The sequence below is a fragment of the Haemorhous mexicanus genome, chromosome 15, assembly GCF_027477595.1.
Source record: "Haemorhous mexicanus isolate bHaeMex1 chromosome 15, bHaeMex1.pri, whole genome shotgun sequence".
NCBI classification, from domain to species: domain Eukaryota; kingdom Metazoa; phylum Chordata; class Aves; order Passeriformes; family Fringillidae; genus Haemorhous; species Haemorhous mexicanus.
The window spans coordinates 2752662-2762082 of record NC_082355.1 but is presented as its reverse complement, the minus strand read 5'-3'; the positions used below and the strand labels follow the sequence as shown (position 1 = coordinate 2762082).

The 9421-nt window shown below is 44.6% G+C and overlaps 1 protein-coding gene across 1 annotated transcript; it reads right to left on the bottom strand.

Annotated features, from left to right (window-relative positions):
• Positions 1 to 1412: 1412 nt before the first annotated feature.
• Positions 1413 to 8988, bottom strand: C15H5orf47 (chromosome 15 C5orf47 homolog). The gene is made up of 5 exons (XM_059860067.1): positions 7104 to 8988; positions 6398 to 6486; positions 4809 to 4911; positions 2638 to 2684; positions 1413 to 2261 (listed from the first exon to the last, which is right to left on the bottom strand). The coding sequence occupies exons 1-5, from the start codon at positions 7372 to 7374 to the stop codon at positions 2235 to 2237; spliced, it is 537 nt and encodes a 178-aa protein (XP_059716050.1). The 5' UTR covers positions 7375 to 8988; the 3' UTR covers positions 1413 to 2234.
• Between the last annotated feature and the right edge of the window lie 433 nt (positions 8989 to 9421).

Genomic DNA, 9421 nt, shown 5'->3' with positions numbered 1-9421 from the left:
GAAAAGCAGTGCTGCCCAGGAGCTGCAGCAGGACAGTGTGACACTTGCCCTTGGCTCTGCAGTGAAGATCAAAGTCTTCAGAGAAGAATCTTTTCTGAATCTCTACTCTGTGATCCAGTGCCCTGAAGGTCCCTTATTTACTTTTCATCCTTCTAACAGAGGGGGTTTCAATGAAGTTTTTCATGTTTATCCAACCCTTCTGCTCCTTGTTGAGCACGTTACTTACTTGGAAATATTTTAATCCAACACTGCAATTACCATTTCTTTTGCATTTTACACTTAAATGATCACATGAATTAAAAAGGAATGCACAGAGGCCTGAGTGGATTGGGGTAGTGATCTGTTAGCAGAGCTTGAGCTGGGTTCTTCTCCAGGCCCCTTTTTCTGTAGTTTAACTGCTCTGATGACCTTTGTTCCCAACTGTACCTTTGAAATCTGGTCACTACAGCAGAAAGCCAGACTTCCTTACCCAAAATGTCAAAAACTGAACCTGAATCAGCAGTTTTCCCCCACTGCAGCAGCTGCTCTGGCCCAAAGTGATTTGAAAAATGTAAGAGCCTTTCAAAGTACAGCCAAATGAAAGTTCTGGTTTAGTAGATCCCAACCAATTAATTATCTCATCATCACCACACAGACCCTTTAGACTGAAGGAGGTACATAGGGATGATTTAAGGCCATACTTATCTTTTATAATTTCTTTTAAAACAGCCCCACAGCCAGAGGTCTGCATTTATCCAAAGAATCTTAATGTGTTGGCTAAACTTCAGGCAGAGATTTAGGTTAATGCACCTCATCTATCCTGTTAAAGTAGCAATTATGCATCTGGAAGAAAAGTGTTTCCAGGGCCCCTGAAGTCTGTGCCAGTAAAACACCAACTGCAGCTGCAATTTACAAGAAAAGAAAAGTTAGAGCAACAACTCTACAATTTACAAACCAGGATTATAAACTAAATGTTCACAATGCAAACATGTCATTGATAGAACTGTGGGGACAGAGAGATCATCACATTTAGTAAAAAAAACCTCAATCCCCCCCAAAAATCCCACGTGTGACTCTAAACATGTGTTTTGAAAATACCAAAGAACTATGACATTTTTGTTCTGCCAGAAAAATGATCACATCTTGATTGAATACTTTGCCTTCTCATTTCCTTTTCCAAGCTGAAATGTCAACTATTTTAAGTAAAATCCAAATATTACCCAACCACAAACCAGAGAGAGCCTTGCTGCCACAGCTGTCCCTGAAAAGGTTCATTCCAGTTCCACACTTGCAGTTTTACCATGAAGAAAACAAAGATGAAACCTTTCCAAGTGCTTTGCTGCCTAATGACACCATCACCAGCATGTTATTAAAGCTCAGCACTCTGACACTGCAGTCATTATATCTGCAAACACCAAGACATTATGGCAGGAGAAAACAATCCTTTTATTGAAAGCAAGGAGGTCTCATTGTGACAGGTGAATGTTTTACTCCTGAGATGAACCCCATATACATAACTATTTTTATGCAGTTTTCATGTTCCATTTACACAATTTGCTGGCTTAAAAGGCTTTAACAGTCAATCAAGGGTTCAAGTATTAAGCTGCAGAACAGAAGAAAATGATATTGTGTTATTGAAGTCAGGTAGATAAACAACACCTCCTGATTGTGATGGTACCATTATGTGCCTCAGGATGAACAGAGAGAGAAAACATTCACCTGGTTTCATATTCCAGATCCTTGCTGAGATTCATGTATAAATGGATGAAAGAACAGAGAGGGTTATTGTGTAATATTTTAATATCATAAAGTCAAATTTATGCAAACCAGGAAAAAAGGAAAGTGGGGTTTATGTCTTGTGTGGAGTTCTGCCTTACTGAATTTGTGTTTATTGTTCTGACAAGCTACAAAAATAAAAGATACAAATACAGAGACAACAGTAAATGTGTATCTCTTCTTTTGCAAGAAAACTGTCACATTATTATACTCATTAAAAAGCTTTCTAAAACTAATAGCTCAGTGAAACACTAGACTTAATGGCTTGAGATAAATATCTTGCAACAGAGCTGTTTAAGCCACTGTAAAAACAAACATCTTAAACAGCAGAAGCACAAACACCAAGCAAACAACAGAGAACCTGTGTTCCCTGAAGTCACTTTGCAGTCTTGCACTGACTCCAGGAAGAACTAGATCAAAATAAAAGCTTTCACTTTGTTTATATTTCCTTTGGGGCTGAATCTTCCTTTATTTCCTTGCTACACCCAGCCAAAGATGGACTCATCCTAGAGGAAAAAAGTGATAAAAGTGAGTTGGTACATTCCCATTAATAGTAAAAACAAAGTCTCTATATCAAGTGGGGCAAAAAAAGACTGTTCAGATTCTTCAGATTGTACTTTAGACCACCAGGGAAGGATTTAGCTCAAAAAGAAGGCAAAAACCTCCCTCTGCCTTGGCAAAGCACAGAGCCCTCCCTGTGAGGATGGAGCTGCTCTGGCTGCAAATCTGAAATCTTGAAAATATTTGAGATCAATGTCAGTAATGCTGTAGAATATAACTGGCACTCATTATAGTAACATTAAACAAGGTCAGTGTATGTTTTTGATATTATTAATTTAATATTCTAGGGGTTTTTTGGCCTTTAATAGACTGTCTACATACCCTGTCCAGGTATGCCCCATTCTGTGACCTCTGGATCCTGTCAGAACCTGCAGGAGAACATCAGGTGGAGGAAAATCATCATTTGCTGTCACATGGAATCTAATTTTAATTGTAACATTCCAAGGAGTAAATAAGTAGCATTAAAATTCAAGTAGACTTTTGTTCTCTCAAAAAAACCTATTTATAGAGGCAATAAAATGCAGCATTAATTTTCTAGATTTATTAATCTAGGGAAAATAAAAAAGAAGACAAAAATGAACCCAGTTTATTCAGACTTGTTGATCCCTATCTAAATAGCTTCTAGAATTATTCCATTTGCTTCTTGATTAATGAAAAATTCAGATCAATAGGAGACTTATCTCCTAGATTTGATGTTGAGCAAAATCTGCTAATTAGAAAGAAGGTATTAGAATTGATGGTTTTCATTGAAATAGGACTTAATAGGAGATTCTCAGTTAAAGCTCCTGAGAAAGGGGGTAAAATTACAATTAAGGATAGAGGAAGAGGGGAGGAGGAGGGACTGGTTGGTTGGTGAGGTTTTCCAAGTCACTGGAAATTGTATATAAAGAAAATGCTCTTTCTCTAAAGGAAATGAGTGGCTGAAAAGGGGACAGGCCTTGTCCATAAATCCAAGGTTAAACAGCACATGGTGATCCATAACAAACAAAAAAGCAGCCATTAGGGTAAGATGGCAAATCCACCCAGGAAATCATATATAAGCAGAATTTGGGGTTTTTTTCTTACAATAACTTGAAATTTAATAACCTATTAAAGATTTCTCCTCCTTTTTTCTCGATACTTATTCGTCTTTTTCTTGAAATCAAACAGAAAAATCCAGGAAGATTTTTTTTTTTTTTTAATTCACTGTCCTACACATCCATGGATGTGTGAGTCTTCCACATAGACATGTGTCTAACATATACATGAATATCTTTGCACACACACTTCTGCAATGATCTCAGCTATGGGAGCAAGCACCTGGAACAGCTTCCATGGGAGGAGAGATTTATTAGGTTTGAACTTCTTAGCACAGAAATATGACAGAGGCCAATGGAAGTTTGAATATGAATAGCACATGATGAATAATTAATATCATGTCATAATTCCAGAATTAATCAGGAATTGGGTTTAAAGCCAACAGAAGTGTTTTTGCACACAATGCAGAATATTTGCACAATAATTGCAGAAGAAGTTGTTGAAGCATATTTCAGTGGAATTTCTCCTATTCAATAACATATTCTCCACTGGGGTAGAGATTTCTGTTCTGAACCAGAACTGCACTTCTTTTGTTCTCATGAAGAAGATTTTTGAGGGTGTATTTTCTTGCCATGTGTGTGGAAATTTAATCCAACATTTTACCAAATAAGACACTGCCTGGAATGGTCCTACATTTTGGGATACACCCCAACATGCCCCCATGTGGAAAACTTACATCAGCACCAATGCAAGGAAGAAAAAGTGCTGTGGCTGAAAGTGGCATTTTAAACTTGCCTGGTAGCTCTTCATGGATTAGTATATTCTTTTTCCTAATAATTCATCCAACTGTGAAGCCAGAAATTCCAATTCCATTTGTAAGCATACACTGTATTATCTTAAATTGTGCAGCAGCTACAATGCCTCTAATTGAAATTGGCTGAATGCAGAGCACCAGTTTTAATTCCCAAGTCATTTTCCAGTAATGAAAGAGCTGCATTCAGGGCACAGAGTGAGAACATGTTCCATGGTTTTGTTAAATTGTGTTACAGCAACCTTTGGGGAGCATCTAATTTATTTATTGTATGTATGAAATCAACCACTATTTTCCTACGTGAAAAAATAAATTATTATTCATACAACTACTGCCTTGGACCCATCTGTGAATAAGTTTAATTACATATTTCACATGTTCAGAAAAACTTGCAGATGTTTGATGTGCATGTCTCTAATGTCAGGCTGCAGCAAACACTTCCACCAGCCTTCCTCCAAATTAAAACACACAAGACCCTCCATGAAACAAAAGGGTTTTTTCCAAAAAAGCTAGAAGTGCCTAAAGCATGGAATGAATTCCATTTATGAGTTGTAAAACCTACTACCCAAAAACCAGCTGAATGGACCTTAAACCTTGGGATCTTCACTTGCATTAATAATTTGTTTTTCCTAGTAAAATAAAACCTTAGCAGTTCATTTCCTACCTTCTCCATCAAACTGGCTGCAGGTCAACAGTCGACTTCTGAACCTTTCATTTTCCTCAAGCATTTTTGAAATCACTTTCCAGACTTTGTGCCAGACTTTGGACTGAAAGATAAAATGTGAAGCATATAAAAAGTTTGCATTAAAACATCTATAGGGCAGAACTTTGAACTCCCCACAATGTCTATGAAGTCCAGCTGGGTTTTTCTGTTAAGGACCGGGAAAGAAGGGAAGAAGGAATGTGGGATATATGGAAGAATCACCTCTATTTAAAGGTCAGAACCATAAATTCCTCCATGATTTTTCACATGAGATCTCCACCTCCTTTCTTGCCCAGAACTCTTGTGTTTACCCAGGACTTGAGTAGTGCCCTTCTAGATAAGCAAAGCTCATGAGAACGTGTGTAGAGCCATTAAGCTTTTTCAAAGTCATCCAAAATGGGGGGCAAAAAAAGATTGTGTAGTTTTCCAGGAGCAAAAAGTTTCCCATGTGGGAAACAGGTGTCCCTGCACATGGCAGGGAATGGAACTAAATGGTGATTCAGGTTTCTCCCAACCCAAGCAGCAGCACAACTGAGGCCCAAACTCAGATTCCAGAATAGCAATGCTCTTGCCTATCTCATATCAAATCCATATTAATTTGTTTTATAGATGTTGTAAACTTTTATGTCAGAGGCATAAAGCTCTGTCTGTAGTGGGCAGGTTTCAAACTTGTGCATTGGAAAGATTAAATTAGAATTGTGGACAAAAGCATTCAGGCAGAGGTGGCCTAACAAATAATAGGCTGTTGACATGCTGATATTTGGACTTTTGCTGGACTTCATTTGAGAAACTTGTTTAAATCTAAAGATAATTCCTTTCTCAAGGACATTTATTGCTACAATGTTCTGTATATTCCTCATTATTTTTGAAGAGTGTTCAATGCACCAAGAGAGCCATATTCCAGGATGTTATTAGCTGTTCCTCTGCAGTTGGTAACATTTTGCTGTTTTTAAGTCAAGTATCTACGACATGGCTCTGCTCTAGTCCAGCTGATTACTTGTACTTCACACATTACAGAATCTCATAATGAGTTACTGCTTAACAAATGTTCCTCTTAAAATTTCAAGCATTTGTCGAACTACTGAACAGGAACAGAAACACATTTGTGAAGCAGAAAGTAATTCTGCATTGCTCCAAGGATGGCGTTAATAGCTTGGGTTCCTGCCTTTGCTTATTTGTAACTCGTGGGATTTCTTTGTTTAAAACATGAGAGGAAGAGGAGCTGCAGAGCTTTTTCCTGCTGGGTTTCACCCCAAGGTGTGCTGCACCCTGGCCCCAATCCAGCAAAGCATTTCAGTACAGACTTTTTAAGTCAACAGCATACTCTCATTTTTCAAGGTAAGCACACACTTAAGTGCTTTATTGAATAAGAGCCAGAATTTTAAAGCCTCCAGAGAGGGAAGATAATACCATTTTCTCTTTTCTGTAAGTAAGGTTTTCAGTAACAGGCTACCAATTCCATCTTTTAATCTCCCTCCTGCTCTCACACAGAGAGAACAAGCAGCTTTCTCAAATGCCAAGGCAGCTAATTGAGCTGCCACACTTTATACCTTTTTCTTCTTTCGTTTAATGACTTTATCAACGTCTCTTGAAGGGATGGGAAAGTCAAAGGTGTCAGCCTTAGCCTCTCGAGGGTCATCTGGAAAGAGTTTAGAAAGCATTTTTTTAGTATTTAGAATATGTTCCTAAGGAAGATGTTGATCACTGGCACAGGTTGCCCGGTGAAGCTGTGGCTGCCCCATCCCTGGAAGTGTCCAAGACAGGCTGGATGGAGCTCTGAACAGCCTGGTCTAGAGGAAGGTGTCCCTAGGAAGGGGGTAGAACTGGATGGTCTTTAAGGTCCCTCCCAATCCAAACCACTCTGTGATTCCACAGAGATCCTTATTTCTGGTCACTTTACAGGGTATCAATCCTTACATCCTGCAGCTTGTTCCCTTCTTCTTTACTCCATTATAACCATAGGGCAAGTAAGCATCTCTCAAGTGCCACAAAACAGATTTCAAAACTACACAGCACCCACACATCAGACAACAGGCTTCTGGGAACTTTTCATTCCCTCTTTCCCAGAACTGGACACAGCAATCGAGGTGTGACCTCGCCAGTGCCCAGAACTGGGGAAGAATCACACCCCCCCCCCCTCCCCCCCCGGGTTTTGTTGTTCCCGCTGTTCCTGGTACAATTAAGACAACAACTGAGCCATCTCCGGCCCTCAGAGAGCCCGACACAAGGGGGCTGTCCCGGGGTCTCACCTACCGCTGCTGGTGCGGCTGCCGGCTCTCGCCTCGCCGCCGCTCCCCGCTCGCCTCCCGCTGCCGCCCGGCCCGGCACTGCGCCCGGCCCGCGGCTCCGGGGCGGCCCTCGGGGCCCCGGCCCGGCCCGGGGGGCTCTGCCCGGGGCTCTGCCGCCAGCCCCGGCCCAGGCGGATCACGGTGCCGCAGCGGTGCGAGCCGAAGCTGTTCACGTACACCAGCGGCACGGGCGGGCGGGCGTGGCGGCCGCGCTCCATCTGCGGCGGGACCGCGGGCATGAGGGGAACCGGGGCTGGGGGCTGTGAGGGTAACCGGGGACTGAGGCTTAGTGAGGAGAGACGAGGGTCGGTGAGGGGAGCGGGGACTGAGGGTAACCGGAGACTGAGGCTAAGTGAGGGGAACCGGGGGCTGAAAGGAGCCGCAGCTGAGGGGGCGGCGAGGGGAACCGGGGGACAAAAGGGTCGGTGAGGGGAACCGGGGCTGAGGGGCGGTGAGGGGAATTCAGGGGTCAATGAGGGGAACCGGGGACTGAGAGGAGCCGGGCTGGGCCTCTGTGAGGGGAACCGGGGATAGGTCAGTGAAAGGAGCGAAGGGTTGTGAGACCAGCCGGGACTGAGTGGGCAGCGAGGGGTTGGTGAGACGAGCCGGGGACTGAGGGGAGCCGGGGGTCGGTGAGTGGAGCCAGGGACTGAGGGGCTGCATGTCCCCTGGTCCCTGGGTCAGTGCTAGAGTTTAGCACACATTGCCGCTGCCCGAAGCCATGTATTGATATATTTCATCCAAGTTATTGATCTGTTTGTACCAATGGTAAGGGGACTCTGGGCTGAAGGTTGTTTGATGTCTTGTTTGTCTCTCCAGCGGGGAAACCCTGGCATCTCTTTGGTGCAGGTGCTGCTGCAGTGCCTGCACTGATACAAGGATTTCCTCTCCAAGCAGTGCACCCACTCCAGCCACGTGCAAAACAATTATGAAACATCAAATACCTTTTTGTCCTTCAGGCAGCAACAGATGTGTGACACTGACAGGATGCCTGGCGGGTCAGTCCAGCCCGTGCTGGTGCTCGGGGTCCCATGGCAGCCATGGGTTTGTTGGGTATGGACGGTGACAACTGGCATTCTCAAACCACTGGAGAGCTCAAGTCATAGAATCATGGAATGGTTTGGGTTGGAAGAAACCTTAAACACCATCCAGTTCCACCCCCTGCCATGTGCAGAGACACCTTCCACTATCCCAGGTTGCTCCAAGCCCCATTCAAGCTGGCCTTGAACACTTCCCAGGGATGGGGCATCCACAGCTTCTCTGGGTACCCTGTGCCATGGCCTCACAGGGAAGAATTTACGTCAAGTCCCACTGATGTTTTCTTTGTCACTAAAATACTGCTCCAGATTACTTCCCGGAGTTCAGTTTGCACAGGGTTGCAAATTAGAAATAATAAATTCTATGAAAATACCTACTTTTTCTAATTGTTTCAGCAGCACTGGCAGCATGAATGGTGTTACCATCCGTGATGGATGCAGAGACCACGAAGCAAACCATGGTCATTCCCCAGGCTTTGAGGAGGCTGAGGGTCCCTGTGTGCGTTCAGAGAAGGGAACGGAGCTGGGGGAGCTGGGAAAGGGGCTCAGCCTGGAGAAAAGGAGGCTCAGGGCGGCCCTTGTGGCTCTGCACAGCTCCCTGACAGGAGGGGACAGCCAGGAGGGCATCCAGGATGAGAGGAAACCACCTCGGGCTGGGCCAGGGCAGGCTCCGGGTGGAATCAGCAGGAATTTCCCCATGGAAAGGGTGCTCAGGCACTGCAACTGCCCAGGGAGGTTTGGAGAGCCCATCCCTGGAGGCGGCACTCGGTGCTCTGAGTTGGGGACAAGGTGGGGATGTGGCACAGCTGGACTCGGTGATCGCGGAGCTCTTCCCCCCCGAGCGGTTCCCGCGCCGGGCCCGGCCGGCGCAGTGCGGGCGGGCCCCGCCAGGTGGCGGCCGCTCCCGCGGAACCGGGGCCGCCGCTCCGGCCGGCAGCGAGCGCGGCCTGCCGAGCGTCCCTGGGCTGCCGGCTCTCGTACACACTGCCCGCTAAAGGCATCTGGCGTATGCAGCCGCAAATGAGGAAAAACAACTCGCAGAGGCACGGCCTGACAGAGTAATTCGTTGTTTCCCAGCTATAAAAGGGCATCTCCTGCAGGGTCCAAAGGGTGTGGACTGCAAAGGAGGTTGTAGGTGTGACACAACCACCGGGTCAGGAGCCTTGAGATCAACTGTGACCTCAAATATCAACTGTGACCTCCTATATTTGGGACAGGTTCTTCCCCCAGAGGTGCTGGCACTGCCCAG